The sequence below is a fragment of the Globicephala melas genome, chromosome 1 (assembly GCF_963455315.2).
Source record: "Globicephala melas chromosome 1, mGloMel1.2, whole genome shotgun sequence".
In the NCBI taxonomy this organism is placed as follows: domain Eukaryota; kingdom Metazoa; phylum Chordata; class Mammalia; order Artiodactyla; family Delphinidae; genus Globicephala; species Globicephala melas.
Window position 1 is genome coordinate 127,638,219 of NC_083314.1, and position 18,354 is coordinate 127,656,572.

The window sequence follows — 18,354 nt, forward strand, 5'->3', positions numbered from 1 at the left end:
AGAAACCATGCTCAAACCCAAAAGAGATTTGACTAGATAAAGATGCTGCTTCCTTTTGCAATACATGGGCTGAGGGCAGGGACAAAGGAACTCACCATATGGCCTTGCATTGTCTTTGATCTGGAAGTTCTCTCATCTTTCCACTTAATTGTGAGATTTCTGTGCCGAGGACACCATGTTACAGCCCTTGCAGTGCCTGGTATGTAGTAGATGCTCAACGAATATTTATTAACATTGCATTTAATGTTTTTGTTATATTCTTCAATAAAATGTCCCCAAATGTTTTGAATTTATGAATGACATACCTTAGGCATCTAAGATTCAGCTACAGTAACTGTTTTCCTATGGAGGAATTGTGGAGATTGGTGATGAAAATAAGTCTCTGTACTAAGATATTTTACTCTAGGTACAGAGATACTTGACTCTTTGTAGGCTGCTTACTCATCATGTTATTTTAAAGCAGGAAAAAAACTGGCACAAATAATACAATTTGTGTTTGTGCAACAGTGACAGTTTTAAGAAAAAAATATTTGTATTTTCAAAAGTAGAGAAAGGTTGGATGATTCATTTAACTTTTTTTCTCAACACCCTTTCCTACACACGTTGAAAATTATGCTAGCTTAAAGAATGAAACATTTTAAAATCTCCCTCCCCCCTCCCCAAAAAAAGGGCAAGGCCTACAACCTCAAGAGTCACAGGATTTCAGTGCTTTCTACATAAACACTGCTTGAATTTCACAATCTTCCACTCTGAGGTGCTGCTATTAACAAAAACAAAATTAGGCAAAAAAGTGAGTTTTGCAGCCCAGGCTAATTTGGGGAGATATTTGTGTGGCTGAAGAGATACCCTTCCCATTTGTGCCTGCCTTACATCCAGGTCCACTTCTTATCTTGTTCAGTGCTCAATGGGTTGTTACAAAGCATGAGCTGACTGTTACACAGCAAAATCCAACAGGGGAAACACTACCAGATAAAGTAATGCTTATAAAGTTGGAGCCAGTGAATTATTTTCCTCTCTTTTTACTTCCCATGGAACTGCTCTCAGGGAAGATTATGATAATCACATAGTTAAAAGCCCAAAGGCTTCAATATTCCTAGGTTTTCATTTACTCTTTTTAATCAAAACTTAGAGTGGACTTTTCCCCTCCATTTATCAGAAATCTCGGAATTCTCCAAAGTAAAAGTTGTACAATTTATACCCTCACAGGATAGTGTTTCCAAACCATTCTCTTGCAGACAGTGTCAAAGGTGAAGACGATTGCAACCTGTCCCCATAACAATCAGCTGGGAGCCTCAGAGAGAGTCCTCAATACTGTAAAGTTCAACATTTTAAAAACAGAAGTGGAAACAGTTCTACTAAGGCATTGCCACCTTCACGCTTGTATACAAGCTTTGTTCGATGTTGTCAGACACATAAGTGCTTTCACCTTTGAGTCTTTGTTAATGCTACTATTCCAAGTTCCTTGATCACCCAAGAAAGTTCCTCCCAAACTGGGAGCTGGAACCATTAGCTGATACTCAGGGGTCTCCAAACAGAACTCTAAGGGGGCCTCTTATTCTTGTGTCAGCAGGATAGAAGAAGTCATTTACTGCCTTTGGAACATCATGGGGAGTTGAAGGAATGGATGTACAGCAGCAGCAGCAGTGAGGAAGAGAGGTCAGTTTTGCATACTAGAAACACAAATGCCCCCCAGAACGTTCAGAATATAACTAGAAAATTTGATTGTATCTGCCTTAGTTTTATACAGTGGGGTGTTTCAAAAAATATTCTCTGAATAGTTTAGATCAAATGAAGCTGAAAGATTGCATAGGAGAGCTGATACACAGGATCTCCTATAATATTGCCCTACATGCTTTCTTTGGTGCACATTTATTTTTCCACAGCCCACATTCTATTTTCTTGCTATAATGTACACTTGGGGGATGGTTTTGCTGAGCAATGGGGGAAATACTCTGGGCCAAGTCAGGATGCTTTTCTTAATGGAAGGTGTATTGCTAAGGAAAAAGTTCATGCAAGTGATTTTGAATCTGAAGATTTCCCCCCAATTCCCAGATGATCAGGTAACTACAACCATAAGAGAGGGCACATCACCAACCCAGTGTCTGAACATTTTATTAAGCCTCAGAATGATTTAGCATTTCTGTGAGAGGAACTTTACTGGACACTCAGCCCTACTTTTCTTGATACTACATGAACGACTCATCTTCTTAACTTACTAGGTTTCATTATTTGCATAACTTTTTACTGACCCAGTATTTCAATAAACCTGCTGTTTGGTCAGTATATCAGGAATCAGTTGAATATGTTGTCTGATTGAATTTACCAAAGATTTACAGTGGTGGTCTTATGCCAACGCGGCTTTTTATCTGGTTATGTTGTATTGCCCTTTGATAAGAGGGTATTCGTCAGAATACACCTTCTTGATCTGTGTGCCAGTGAGGGGCAGAAATTTACTGAGGACAGCATTAAAAGCCAATGGAAAGACAAGTTGGCAAACACACTATATTTTCCAAAGCTTTAAATTGTGGTGGAGATATTAAATCAATTTTATGAATAAAAGTAAAATGTTTTTCTGGCTTCATCAATTATTTTGCCAAATTCAGATACTTTTCACCTAATATATGAATATATAAGACTAATTTCTTCAAAGCCTTCCTCCCTTTGAATATTCCCTCTCTTTAGCTCTCCCAGTAAAAGGTATTTCAGTCCTGCTTTTAGAAAGTAATTATATTAGTGATATATGTGTAATCATCTTTAAGATTAAGAACAAATTAATGCTGATTTGTCACCCTCTCTTTAAAACTGCTTTCCATCCCCAAAACACAATCCAACATAAGGCCCCAAAACAACCAGGGCTGTTTGACATCTATGTAATTACAATTCTTATTAACTGGAACACATATATTTTATAGATTTCAATGAACAATAAATTAGCATGATATACATATTTGTATGTTATATTGACTTTCAAAATGCCTTGTCAAAAGTACCCTTTTATTTTAAAATTGTTATGTTTGTTTAGGTAGCTTGTGTTGTCTGGCAGGCTGGAATTATCATAATAGAGCTTTTGTGACAATGTATGATAAGCCATGTAAATAGTTTTAAAAACTGTCCACTAATGCCAATTTGGCTTGCAAAATCTGCAGCAATTCTAATAATAATTTTTAGTGCTTATTCTTTCCACCTCTGATTTTTCTCATTCCCGTCTGTTAGGTACAGGACAGCTTCCTCAGCAGAAAGATTCCAATAAAAATCAAAGACCAAGGTGAGTCTATTGGAGTCATCATGAATTCCACTCCTTTTTTGTGGTTGTTGTTTTTTCTTTTTTTTAAAGGCACACCCTTAACTTTTGTTTGTTTGTTTTTGTTAACATAAACCAGATTCTAATTTCAGAAAGTAAAGCCAATTATCCGAAAAAGGCAATACTCAGAAATCAGTGTATTATTGGTTTTGGTCACCCATGGAATCAATTAGACTTTTTTCCCCTGTAAGTGATCAGTGATTTTTTTCAGTCCACCTAAAAAAAAAAAATACCTCTTTTCAATATTACCTGCCTTTTTTCAGTATGCAGCATGGCAGTACAATTGACAATGAGATGCTTTGGCACATCAGATTTCTTTTCCAGTTGGTCAGGGATCCCTTTTCTCTTTTCCTCATTTCCTGAGAACAGGAAGGATTAAAGCATGGCCCAAGACAATGTTGTCACATTAGGAGTGTAGAGGTGTTTACTAGGATTATGAGCGTCTCAGCTTGGCCTCAGAAGCATCTCCTGAAGCCCTGGGTTTGATGTGGAAACCTGACATAAGAAAAAAGACTTGGGAGGTCCTTTATCTGGCTCTTCTCCCACCTCTCCCATAAAAGATTAAACAAAACTAATGGGATGATTGGAGGTGCTTCATTGCCACTGAACTACTCCCATGGGTTTGTTTTTCCTTTAAGTGATCTTGCGAGGCCAGTGAGGGCCTCTATCTTGATTATCCAGTGGCTGGATATGGTGGTTTGGTGTGAGGTTTTGACAAAGAAAAAATTAGGCTCTGAAAGACATTTCTCATCAGAAACTGTCAATATATTAAAATGCATTTAAAAGTTACTTCTGGGAAGCATATTAAAGAGGCCAATCATTTAATCATTTGCTAAATGTCAAAGCCTACAAAATCATAGTATAATGTCACTCTGACATAAAGCAACATCAAAATTAGCGCCTCATCTATAAAGTGAAGTATCATTTGCCTTCAAGTGACAAATTCTATTGCCAAAAAAATACCACTGTACTTCTAATAAGTGACACTCATTTTAATAGACCCTACAAAAATACAATATTTTCAATGTCCCCATAAAACAGTAACTTACAAATATTACTCTCAGAGCTTTGGTGACATCAATATGTGACACTTGTGAAAATCCTAACAAAATACTTGGAACACTAGCATGTAAAGTAAATCCATTATATATATTTTAAAAAAGACAGCTATGTGAAAATATGAGAGAGAATGCATATAACCAACTCTGGGAAATTATTCTGGAATTTCAACTTAATATTTTAATCAAATTAATGACTAATATATAAAAGAAATATTTTAAAGGATTATAAAATGAATTTTGATCATTTATAGAGAAAAACATTTCCAATGTAAACATAACTAATTCTATACTAATTATGCTAATCTTTGTTTTCAGTGAGACAATTTAGAACTGTATATACTTTGAAACTTTGGGGGAAAAAAGGTATTTTCTCTATTTCTGCCCTCAAAAGCAGACACAGAAATTAATAATACAGGTAGACCAAGGCTCTGAGAACTTATATTTGAAGTTTCATATTTAATTACCAAAGGTTTTTATCACTCACCATAACTTTCTAACAATAGTCTTTCTTAATGATAAATTTTATCAATACCCCAAACTCATTTTAAATGATTTAAAAGTAGCAAATTGGATAAAGCAACACACAAATAAATTCCACATTTACAAGTAAAGAAATCACAGGGGCTACAGTTTATAATCAACATAAACTTGAAAGAAATAAAGCAACACCTTTCCTGCCACCCATCATTCACTGCTTACATTTGGGGTGAAAAAGATTTATCTACAATGACCTTTAGTCTGTTTCTTAACTCTGCGTGTTTTGTAATTAGCTAAAGGCATTGAACAAATTAGTTTGTCCTATTTTTATTCAGGTCCCAGAGATTAATGGCTAATTTATGAAATATTTCACTCTGTGTTATGAGAATTTAGCAAATGAATATGGAACCAAATATAAACACTTTATACCATATGTACAGTTGCTTTCATAAGGCATTATCTTGTAATTTTTATTGAAAAAGGTTCAATATAGTAAAGTCTTATTTTAAGATATATTTTCTTTCTCAATCCGAGATGTTTAGTTTATGAAAATATTGTTTTTTCTCTATATTCTTTTTGTATATATGCCAACATGTACCTTGTGCTAGAAATATTTTATGGGAATTACAATTCTTTATATTTGTATTTTCTATATAAAGGCATATACAACTTTGAGGCAGTGTTTCTGATGGAGAGCAGAATTCGTAAAGAGCTTGTGTGTGCTTCCGTGCTCCGAAATTATATGAAATCCACTTCAAGAAGAAACTTATTTGATTAAAAAAAACAAAACAAAACCAAAACCAAAACTGCACCAATGCACAGCCAGAGGCTGACAGTTAAAATAATACATAACCACATGAACATCATATTTATATAGTTAACATTTTTAAGGATGACCAGTGCTAACATATAGTATTATACATTTGGCACTAATGTTTGCCATTGGTCCAGCAATTGGCAAAATTTGTTTCTATGTATAAATTTATTTTTGAACATTAGGTCTGGCTAGACGTATCTTCACTATTTATAAAAAATATTTAGACAGTAAGCTCACGTTGAATAACTAGGTCTACTGTGTTCTGGAAACTCTTCAGTAGTAATACAGCTTTTTCATGTTCCATATGTACAAAACTATGTCCATTTGCCTGTAAACACACAAATAAAACAGGGCAATCAATGTAAGATACTTGTTTATCATATATCATTGTTTCTAACAATAAAATTCAAGGGAGTATTGAGCAACCAAGTCATGTGTTTTTAAAATTCACAGCAGAATTGCAATTATGGGAACAACTAATTTCACCCAGCTTCAACTCAATTTATTAATTCAACAAATATTTATCAAGTATCTAGTATATCCTACTTAGGATTGTCCTAGTATAGTCCTAGTCACTGTGCTAATCATAGAGATATACTGGTCAGTAACAGACAGATACATTTGAAATATGATAGTTGTTTTGTTGTTGTTCTGATTTGTTTGCAGGAACTTAGTTGAGATGGTTCGGAAGTGTTCATAGGACCACTGCCTTTTTGTTGCATAATCACTGATATAAACCCATCAACACGGTCAAATGTTTCACTCATGCAAACCATATAGTATAGTTAGATCTTATTTTGATCCACTGAAAAGTCCTTAATTTACATGTTTTTATATTAAAAAGATAATTTGTATTTCCCTCATTGTTGAATGCAAATATATTCATTATTTATAGCAGTGGTTCTCAATCCCATCCAGAAATGAATTAATTTCTGTGTGATCTAGATTCATCTTGTTATTTTATAAATGAAAGAGCTACACCTCAGAGAGGCCAAGCAACATGACTAAGGTCACACAGCTAAGCTAGGGCTGAGTCATCTGATACCATAATATTCTTACTATTTCTCTCAATACTTTACTGACATAATAACACTGCAATTGTTTCTAGTGATTTGAACTGATATTTCATTGATCATGATAAAATAATCAACATTTTCCCTTTAAAATTGTTGCTATATCACCTTCTACCATAATTTTTTTCGTTACAGTGTTAGCAAAAGCTGTAATTCTCATTCAGATTCCTAACAGGTTTAATTTAACTTATTCTAGTACTGGTAAAAATAACATTTAGTCCTAAATTTGGATCTACCAAAATGCTAAATCTCTCATTCTTATAGTTTTAACTCTGGCTTAATTGTGTTGTTGTAGTTACATGTGAACTATCTCAAAAGTAGAAAGACTAAGTCAGACTATCTGCCTGGGCAATGAGACTTGAGAGGAAATAAAAAGGAGAAAACTTTTAGGGTAGAATCAATAGATTTGGTATCTGATTGGACAAGGGTATGAAAACAAACAAGAATCAAACTGTGATGCCATTAACAGAAAATGGAAACCTTGGAGGAGCAGCAGGCTTAGTTGGGAAGACAACGGAGTTTGTGGTACTGACGACACATGCAAGGAAAATGTTGCACATATATTTAGAAATAAGAGACTGGAGTTCAGGAAGGAGGTCAGGGTGGCAGCATTAGAAACAGAAGTTAGGTTTTTACCACACTCTGGTATTTACCACATGGAATGCTGAGAGAATTATCAGAGAATAAGTTTAAAAGGGAGCATTGTGAAAGAAGGGAAATCTAACTAGGGGAGCAGGATGGAGCCATGGCTTTGGATGTGTAGAATAGAACTTAAAGACAGTGTTTGCTGTTGACCTGGGCATCTAGGTAAATTTGTCTGAAGTGAGGGAGGGAAAGGTGAAACAGGGCCCAATCCTTTTTGCTAGAGGATGGCAGAAAGCAGATGCTAGCCTAATGGCTGAACTAAAGAACGAGGATACCAATGCATGGAGGGGAGCGAACAGGAAAACTGGCAGGAGGAGAACTGGAAAGGGGATCCTGAAGGGGATCAAGGTAGAGGGCTCATAAAGGTAGCAGGAAATCCACGAGGATCAGGTATTTCCTAGAGGCTTCAATTAACCCTAGTTTTCTGAGGCACAGAGGAAAGAGCAGAGAAAGAGCATAGCTTGATTAATTCTGTCCTGGAATCTGGGTCTGTTTCCAAGAAACAAGGCTTCAAGATGTTCAGACCCACAGTCCAGGTTCTGATTCAAGCTAGGGAGACTCCTTGTATAAATTAGCTTTTAATATTGCTTTAAAGCATTGGCTTTTAGTTGTCATGCTTTGTAAGTACAAATGATAGTTATATAGTTGGAAACACAAAGAGTTGATTTCCCAGAAGGAAATAAGCAGGTTGATAAATTAGACCACTGTGTCAAATAAACATTAGGACTCTACCTGTAATTCTAGTCCCCAGAAATGTTTTGGCTCTAAGCCAGAACTTGGGTGAATCTCAAGAGGCTTATTTAAAAGACCACAACTAGGGACTGCCTGGGAATGGCTTCAAATTACCGAAAGGATTCTGGAAGATCAGAAAGCAAATTATTTTAGAAAGTTTATTAAAGATTAAATGAGTTAATATATGTTAACTGCTTAGGACAAGGCCTGGAACACTGTAAACGATCAATAAATGTTAGCTACTACTATTAATATTACTTCACTATTACTTTCTTGAATTTAAGAAATACAATTTTCATTAAGCCATAAGAGTAGAAGGACGAAATGTCAGAGGAAGGAACTGTTTAGTTAACCTTAACTTTTTTTTAAAGATGAAAATGTGAGGATCAGAGAGTTACATGAAGTATCCAAGCTCACACAGCTAGTGGCTAGATGAGAATTTATGTCACAACTCTGTATCTTGACACAATTCGTTTCATTGGTGTTGTGAGGTTGAAACAAATGTTTTAGGTTCATTAAATTAATTCACTTGTTAAGATTAATTGCCCTATTTCTTTTTTTTATTTTGCGGTACACAGGCCTCTTGCTGTTGTGGCCTCTCCCGTTGCGGAGCACAGGCCTGGGACACGCAGGCTCAGTGGCCATGGCTCACGGGCCCAGCTGCCGCTCCGCGGCATGTGGGATCTTCCCAGACCGGGGCACGAACCCGTGTCCCTTGCATCGGCAGGCGGACTCTCAAACACTGTGCCACCAGGGAGGCCCAATTGCCCTATTTCTTGATATGGAACATTATGGTAGGCCTGATACCAGGGGAGGTAATGACAGAGGGGTTTGAATGGAAGGAGAAGATAGAATCTCAGTTCTAGAGAACTTTCATTTATATTCTTAGGACAGAAGAGCCAAGAGAATTTACATTGTATTTGTTCAAATGAATATGGCTATCTGGCTTACATCTTAGATGGTTCAGACAGGGAATCAGACAATTATGTTACTACATGTGTGCAGGGCTTTTCCAATTAACATGAAGTTCAGAAAAATCACAATATTTCAACTAGAAAGGTTTCATGGTTGTTTCATGTGTGTGAATAGAAGAGCTTAGGAAATAAAGGAGGATACTATTTAATATTAATTGCAGAGTATAAATCTGATGAAGCTTTGAAACGTAAATGCATATAATCTACATTTATGCATTTGACATTTTGAATATGTTTATAATATAAATACAAAAGATGATTTGAAGAACAAATGTTAAATTAATAAAGTTTTAAAATATGTTGCCACATTTGGCTACATATGTTTTATATAAACACACAGACTATCATGGATTATAATAAAATGTGTGCAATTTTGAGGAAATTGCAACTTCAGTGAATGGCTTAAGTCAAAATGAAGTTAATAAGAAAACAATCTATGAAAGAAAAGATATTCTAAAAATTTTATGCTTCAAGAATGTATAATTAATGTATTTCTGGCTTTAGCTGATTTGAAGTATAAGGTTCATTTTACAATAGTTTTTATGTTTTTTCCAGAAGGTATCCTTCCTTGTTTTAATTCCACTTGACATCTGTGCCACAAAAGGTTTTTTAATTGCCCCTTTGCATGATTTAGACATGACAAGATGGAAGGTTAATGAAAATAACATTTGCAATTCTAACAAAAAGTACAGCTTTGTGATTACAGCTCATCAATTTACTGTAAAACGTACTCGGTTTCTGGATTTCATCCTCTTATTGCTTCCTGAATTTATCTTTGATTTTCTTCTGCTAAATATTTTGTTAAGTGGATAAATTATGGATGTTTATATCACAGAAATTCTCCAGAGGATGTTGTAATTCTCCCAGGAATTCTGTTGTATTCTTATTATTCCAAGCTCTAAATTTAAAAACTAGTTTCTGAGAATGCTTGGCCACAAAATGGTGGGATTATCCAATAAGAAAGACAGCACGATTCTTTTAAGAATCCGAAAGAGAAATGGGATTAGAGACTTGGTGTATGATTTTGAATTGATTTAAACTAACCCTCAAGGGACAAACATTTAAAGGGCCAGTATACATGTATTTTGTATGTTAGATACAAAGGCAGTCCTTTGACTGCCTATAGCTCTTGCGATGAGGGAAAATGAAAATATACAGCAACCATCTTAGAGTTATAGGGCAAGCCTTCATGTTGTCTAATCCTGACAGCCAGAAATTATGAGACCAAACAGTGGGAATCTTAGGTAATTATATTTATGTTTCCCATTAACTACCTGGAATTATTTCCCATTGCAAAATTTTAATCTGCTAGAGTAGTCTCATTAAATATTAGGATATATTTAGGGCTGAGTATACTGTATAAGCAGTACTACAATAACTATATGCCAAGTCATTTGAAAAATTTTCCTATCAAAAAATCTGACCTACAGACCTTAAATTCTTAGAGAGTTCCAATGAAAAATTTACACTGCACTTTTAAATGTGAGGAAGTTTGAAGTCTCAAGTGGCTTTTACAGTAGTATTAAAAAAAATCATGGCAATAGAATTAGAAAAGAAAAAGGAGAAGTAACAACTGACACTGCAGAAATACAAAGGATCATGAGAGATTACTACAAGCAACTGTAGCCAATAAAATGGACAACCTGGAAGAAATGGACAAATTCTTAGAAATGCACAACCTTCGGAGACTGAACCAGGAAGAAACAGAAAATATGAACAGACCAATCAAAAGCACTGAAATTGAAACCGTGATTAAAAATCTTCCAACAAACAAAAGCCCAGGACCAGATGGCTTCACAGGCGAATTCTATCAAACATTTAGAGAAGAGCTAACACCTATCCTCTCAAACTCTTCCAAAATATAGCAGAGGGAGGAACACTCCCAAACTCATTCTACAAGGCCAACATCACCCTGATACCAAAACCAGAGAAAGATGTCACAAAGAAAGAAAACTACAGGCAAGTATCACTGATGAACATAGATGCAAAAATCCTCAACAAAATACTAGCAAACAGAATCCAACAGCACATTAAAAGGATCATACACCATGATCAAGTGGGGTTTATCCCAAGAATGCAAGGATTCTTCAATATATGCAAATCAATCAATGTGATACACCATATTAACAAATTGAAGGAGAAAAACCATATGATCATCTCAATAGAGGCAGAGAAATCTTTCAACAAAATTCAACACCCATTTATGATAAAAACCCTCCAGAAAGTAGGCATAGAGGGAAATTACCTCAACATAACAAAGGCCATATATGACAAACCCACAGCCAACATCATCCTCAATGGTGAAAAACTGAAACCATTTCCACTAAGATCAGGAACAAGACAAGGTTGCCCATACTCACCACTGTTATTCAACATACTTTTGGAAGTTTTAGCCAAAGCAGTCAAAGAAGAAAAAGAAATAAAAGGAATCCAAATCGGAAGAGAAGAAGTAAAGCTGTCACTGTTTGCAGATGACACGATACTATACATAGAGAATCCTAAGGATGCCACCAGAAAACTACTAGAGCTAATCAATGAATTTGGTAAAGTTGCAGGATACAAAATTAATGCACAGAAATCTCTTGCATTTGTATACACTGAAAATGAAAAATCTGAAAGTGAAATTAAGAAAACACTCCCATTTACCACTGCCAACAAAAAAGAATAAAATATCTAGGAATAAACCTATCTAAGGAGACAAAAGACATGTATGCAGAAAATTATAAGACACTGATGAAAGAAATTAAAGATGGTGCAAACAGTTGGAGAGATATACCATGTTCTTGGATTGGAAGAATCAACATTGTGAAAATGTCTATACTACCCAAAGCAATCTACAGATTCAATGCAATCCCTATCAAACTACCAATGGCATTTTTCACAGAACTAGAGCAAAACATTTCACAATTTGTGTGGAAACACAAAAGACCCTGAATAGACAAAGCAATCTTGGGAAAGAAAAATGGAGCTGGAGGAATCAGGCTCCCTGACTTCAGACCATACTGCAAAGCTACAGTAATCAAGACAGTATGGTACTGGCACAAAAAAAGAAATATAGATCAATGGAGCAGGATAGAAAGCCCAGAGATAAACCCACACACACATGATCACCTTATCTTTGATAAAGGAGGCAAGAATATACAGTGGAGAAAAGACAGCCTCTTCAATAAGTGGTGCTGGGAAAACTGGACAGCTACAGGTAAAAGAATGAAATTAGAACACTCCCTAACACCATACACAAAAATAAACTCAAAATGGATTAAAGACCTAAATGTAAGGCCAGACATTATCAAACACTTAGAGGAAAACATAGGCAGAACACTCTATGACATAAATCACAGCAAGATCCTTTTTGACCCACCTCCTAGAGTAATGCAAATAAAAACAAAAATAAACAAATGGGACCTAATGAAATTGCAAAGCTTTTGCACAACAAAGGAAACCATAAACAAGACCAAAAGACAACCCTCAGAATGGGAGAAAATATTTGCAAATGAAGCAACTGACAAAGAATTAATCTCCAAAATTTACAAGCAGCTCATGGAGCTCAATATCAAAAAATCAAACAACCCAATCCAAAAATGGGCAGAAGACCTAAATAAACATTTCTCCAAAGATGACATACAGATTGCCAACAAACACATGAAAGAATGCTCAACATCATTAATCATTAGAGAAATGCAAATCAAAACTACAATGAGATATCATCTCCCACCGGTCAGAATGGCCATCGTCAAAAAATCTACAAACAATAAATGCTGGAGAGGGTGTGGAGAAAAGGGAGCCCTTTTGCACTGTTGGTGAGAATGTAAATTGATACAGCCACTATGGAGAACAGTATGGAGGTTCCTTAAAAACTAAAAATAGAACTACCATATGACCCAGCAATCCCACTACTGGGCATATACCCTGAGGAAACCATAATTCAAAAAGAGTCATGTACCAAAATGTTCATTGCAGCTCTATTTACAATAGCCAGTACATGGAAGCAACCTAAGTGTCCATCAACAGATGAATGGATAAAGAAGATGTGGCACATATATACAAGGGAATATTACCTAGCCATAAAAGAAATGAAATTGAGTTATTTGTAGTGAGGTGGATGGAGCTAGAGTCTGTCATACACAGTGAAGTAAGTCAGAAAGAGAAAAACAAATACCGTATGCTAACACATATATATGGAAAATAAAAAAAAAGAAAAGAAAAAAAAATCGTCATGCAGAACCTAGGGGTAAGACAGGAATAAAGACACAGACCTACTAGAGAATGGACTTGAGGATACAGTGAGGGGGAAGGGTAAGCTGGGACAAAGTGAGAGAGTGGCATGGACATATATACACTACCAAATGTAAAACAGATAGCTGGTGGGAAGCAGCTGCATAGCACAGGGAGATCAGCTCGGTGCTTTGTTACCACCTAGAGGGGTGGGATAGGGAGGGTGGGAGGGAGGGAGACGCAAGCGGGATGAGATATGGGGACATATGTATATGTATAATTGATTCACTTTGTTATAAAGCAGAAACTAACACACCATTGTAAAGCAATTATACTTCAATAAAGGTTAAAATAATATTCATGGAATAAAACATAAATAAGAATTTCTCTTCTGTCTTAAATGCACACATGTACTGCAGCTTGAATGTTTCATGAATTCAGGCTCAAAAAAAGACATGGCAAAATAGAAAAGACTCAACTGAAGACTTTGTTCATTATTTGTATAGAAAGTCAGGCATGGAAATGGTAATAAATAGTAATCCTGAGGATATTTACTTGTTTATCTGCTTTGGCTTTAGAATGCCTGTTTTCTTCAAAACCAGCATGTGGAATGAGCATCTCTAAAAAATGACTTCCCTATCTTCGTTTGCAAGCAGTTCCCCAACTAGCTGCACTTTATTTCTGTACTTTACCACAAAAGGAACTGCAAAATCAGCCTCTCATTTTCAGGGAACTCTTTGTAGCCAGGTTGGTCTCTGTTTTGGTGGAGAGCTTGCTGTTAAGAGAAAACAGACTGGGAGTTGATTTTGTTGCGTGTTTGAAGTCAGCTTTTTTCCTGTCTCTCTTCCTCCATTTTCTGCTCTGTGTAATTTTGGGCACGTCTACTTCCTGGGCTAGGTGTGTAAAGGTAGAACTTTAGTTCTATTTCCTTGTTGCAGTGTTCACGTGGCTTGGCATCACACTTTGTACATTGTGGGCATTTAATGCATATTTGCCAAATCAGGGAATGGAAAATGTCATGCTAGCAGTAAAATTTGCTCCAGGAGAATCAGTGTTGTATAATGGAAAAGGCTCAAATGAACTATTTAACCTCTGTCAACAACAGATACCTTGCAGGGTTGTTGTGTGTTCTAAATGACACAAGATGGGTGCTTAATTGATGTTATTTTTATTTCAGCCAAATTATGGAAGTTAGAGCCAGCTTAATGAACTTAATTTGTCTTTATTGTTTTTCATGTTTCACTTAGTACCTAAATATTATTTTTTTTGATTTGCAAAAAGTATTTACTCCGTCTCTAGTTATCTGTGCTGAACTTTATACACTATGAACAAACCAAATGGATAAAGGTGTGCAGTGAAACTGGCATATAAAATCATACACATTTAAAAAACTATTTTTGGTTATCTTCTAACCAAATGCTATTTAAAAATATTTGCACATGTATTTTATCATTATAAGCAATAATTTCTCTGAACATTAAGAGTTACATGATGCTGAACCCACCCAACCCCCTACCCCCCCCACCTACCCCCCAACCCACCTTTCTCCAAACCTCTCCAATGTTTTTGATTTTAAACCACCAAATAAGATCAACAATAGAAAATTGTTAACTTATTTAGCCTTGTTAGGAAATGCTTTAGTGAAATTTCCAAATACTTTATTTCTTTAAGGGTCCCACACTTCATTTTAACCATAACACAAATTTCTCCTCTTTACTTTTTGTAGTCTTTTTTGGGGGGAAATTTTAAAGAATTCAGAGAAATAAATGTACTCTAACCCATTCTTAGTGACTCATGATATTAATTATGAACATGAACACTCTCTGGAATGAAGCCGTGGACCCAGTTAGTTGCTTCTACTAGAGGTATTCCCCTAAGTGTGCTCTGTGGAAGTGGCTAATTGACGTTGTTGGTCAAGAGGGCTGCATGGTTAAATATGTTGGGATATATCATTTTGTACAATTTTTCAGGTTCTTAATATGCTTACAATGTAGAGCCCCTGCTCTGCAACAAGAGAAGCCACCGCAATGAGAAGCCCGCACACCACAACGAAGAGTAGCCCCATTCACCGCAACTAGAGAAGAGTCCATGCCCAGCAACAAAAACCCAACTCAGTCAAAAATAAATAAATAAAATAAATAAATTTATTTAAAAAAAGGCGCAACATATCAGGTTTGTTCGAATTATCATCTCTTTGATTATTCTATTTTGGTATCTTCGAGATATAGCCATAGACCAGGAATATACTTTGGATTACAAATTCCAAACTCTTAAAATTATTGCAAAGTAGAACTGGATGTCATAAACTAATTATAAATAATATAATTTCTCTTTTGTCAAAGTTAGGCTCTTGTCTTGGGAAGGGGTGGGGGCAGGTAAATGAAGAGGATAGGTATTGACTATCATGATAGACTAGAATACAATATACTTACAGGTGAGCTGTAGGCTATAACTGTGAGTCATGTTAACTATCAAGTACAATATATCCTTTTTTTCCAGTCTATTCATCTTTTCAACAGAGTAACTATAATTAATAGATATTCTATATTTAAATATACTTTAAATTGTAAAATGTATAATGAATTAGACTGAATTTTTTAACTGCAAAGAACATTAGAATAAAGAAACTATGATGTTAAATCAACAAAACTGCCACTTCAAAAATGGTCAGATATCGGCAAATTTACACGGCTCAATTGAATAACATTTTTTATGCTCCATGTGCTTTCCCTGGTTCTCTCTCACTCTTCTGTAATTCGACTTGACAGAAGGTAAGGCTGTGAGGGGTCAGTTGCCCTAGCACAGTGCTCTTTCCTCATGCCACACTGTCTTAAACCAAAATGACTTGCTAAGCACAGCAAGTCATTTGAATATGCACATGAATTACAGTATCTATTCTAGGAAAATGAACAGTAAAATGACAGAATAATCATGTGAATATGTTTTAATTAACATCACCCTTTAATACACACATCTTCATGTAACTCAAATAACATGCTCATAATACCATAGCAGAATAAGAAGAGAATAGTGGGTAAAAAGATTTACAGAAAAAAAAAAAAAAAGAGATAGCTCTTATATAACAAATTCTGGGTTTGGGGGAAATTTGGGAAAGGTATATCTCTTGCTATTTTATATCTCTTTTGCTACTTGCTATTGGGTTAGATCAAACCCAATAACTGCCATCACTTAAAGGGGGAGCTCATTCGTTGTTTTTGTTTTTTCCTTTTACCTTGATTTTCCAGGTAGTATGCTTTCACAAAGGTTTGTAAATAAATTTGCTCCAGTGAGGAGATATTCTAATGATCTTGTAAGTGACAGATAACTCAATGTGATAAACTCATTTTTTCCAGTGTTCTTTAAACTAAGAGCCACAGTATTATAGACAAATATATAATTTCCTTTCTTAGCATCTGATGTTGGCAATGATTTCAGTTTAGAATTAGCCATTTTTATTTCCTTCAGAAAATATAATTGGCCACTTGTGCTTTTTAACTAGTATGAATGAAACTGTAAATACAGCAATTTATTTGATTAAGGTCTATGGGCATTTTTCTTTTACTGAAAATGGACTTTGATTTTATTATACTAGATACAAAAAACTTCTATAGCAAAAATAAAATGTTACATCCTTGATAGTCATTTGTGGAGAGAAGAGAAAACCCAGGTGCAGCTCTTCTGCAGTTTTTGTGACTTCTAACTGATTTGGCTTATAATTCCTTCCTACTTCTTGCACTGGGAATTCATTTCTCTGTGCACTTTGCTGTTTCTGTATACATCTCAGGGACTAGAAATACTAAACCCTCATTTTCCCACATATAACCCTTCTAGAATTTCACAGCCAGAAGTGTATTCTAACCCTGCAACTAGATATTACCTTAATTCTCATTTCCTTCTGCAGGATGTCTATATCTATATCTGTAGATTTCTATCTATATAACATTTTTATACCATTTAAATATTTCTGAATTTGGAAGGAAAAGTCTTTCTTGGATGAAGGCAAAGTCTCCAAACTTGTTTCAAGCTATGGAAGGCTTCTCTACCCAGCTTGGCATTCTAATAGATCAGAGATCTCAGATGAACTGGCTTCATTTTTTACAGACTCTGAGATTCAAAATAATTTCTTTGAAATTCAGTAGAGAAAAAAACTAGCCACTTCCTTTCCTAAACAACAGCATGTACCAAGTGTTAGGGAGTTACGCTGTCAGTTTATTCTTAGCCATTTTCCGTGGAAATTGATAAAATTATTGAACAGTTGAATTTTTGAGCTGGGAGACCTTAGCTGTAGTATAAACTCATTTTACATATAATGAATGTGAGTTCTCTAGACATGATATAAAATGCTTAAGATCAAAGGGCTAGCTAGGCAATTAAAAAATATAGAACTTCAATAATAAAGTGGTTAAAGAAAATATTTAGATTTTATGTGTCTTTTTTTTTGTTTCAATGTTTTAACTCAAAAGACCAGCTGCTGGTTTGGTCTTCTGCTTGCATGGAATTGACTTGGACCTTTTGGATGGTACTTCTCCTGTGACATTGCCAAAGGTTGGAGCAACCCGCAGTCTTTTCAGATAATTATCATTTTTGAAAACTTGAGTTTTCATGATCTTGTTAGTTAGTTTAAAATATGTGTGAGAATAAAATGCTAAGACAATTTATCTATATAGGGTTTCTACTTTTCTGGGATCTTTGAGAGAGTTCAATAAATAGAAGGTAGAAGATCTCCTCAGAGCTGAGTTGAGTGGGGCCCTTGCATTCTGGTAACTATCTGCATAGCCAATCTGACCAGAAGGCTCCTGTGTTCTCAGTGTCCCTAAGTCTTCAATTTATTATGTTGAACCATTTTATAATTTCTCCAAATGATCGAATCTCTGCAATGTTAGATAGTTCCATCCAGTTACACAGTGGAAAATTTCTGGGGTCGTAAGTCAAAATATTGAATCTTAAATAAATTGATGATACTTAAGAGCCTTGCCCTGTGATGTAGGAAATGATTAAGTGGAAGTGAATTAAGAGAGAAGGACGAAGAAAGCAAAATGGATGAGGTTATACCAAGCAT

General features: G+C 35.4%; 1 protein-coding gene across 6 annotated transcripts in view; it reads right to left on the reverse strand.

The window, feature by feature from the left end:
* Window positions 1-2,221: 2,221 nt before the first annotated feature.
* The window catches only part of LRRC7 (leucine rich repeat containing 7), a 498,913-nt gene continuing 482,780 nt past the window's right edge, over window positions 2,222-18,354 (reverse strand). For 3 of the 6 annotated variants that reach the window (XM_030865914.2, XM_060304378.1, XM_060304384.1), the window contains one exon: window positions 2,223-5,984. In XM_030865914.2, the coding sequence (XP_030721774.1) occupies window positions 5,877-5,984 (108 nt within the window). In that variant the 3' untranslated portion in view covers window positions 2,223-5,876. Of the gene's footprint in view, window positions 5,985-18,354 lie in introns of all 6 variants that reach the window. The other 3 variants (XM_060304379.1, XM_060304393.1, XM_060304383.1) reach the window with 2 other exon arrangements.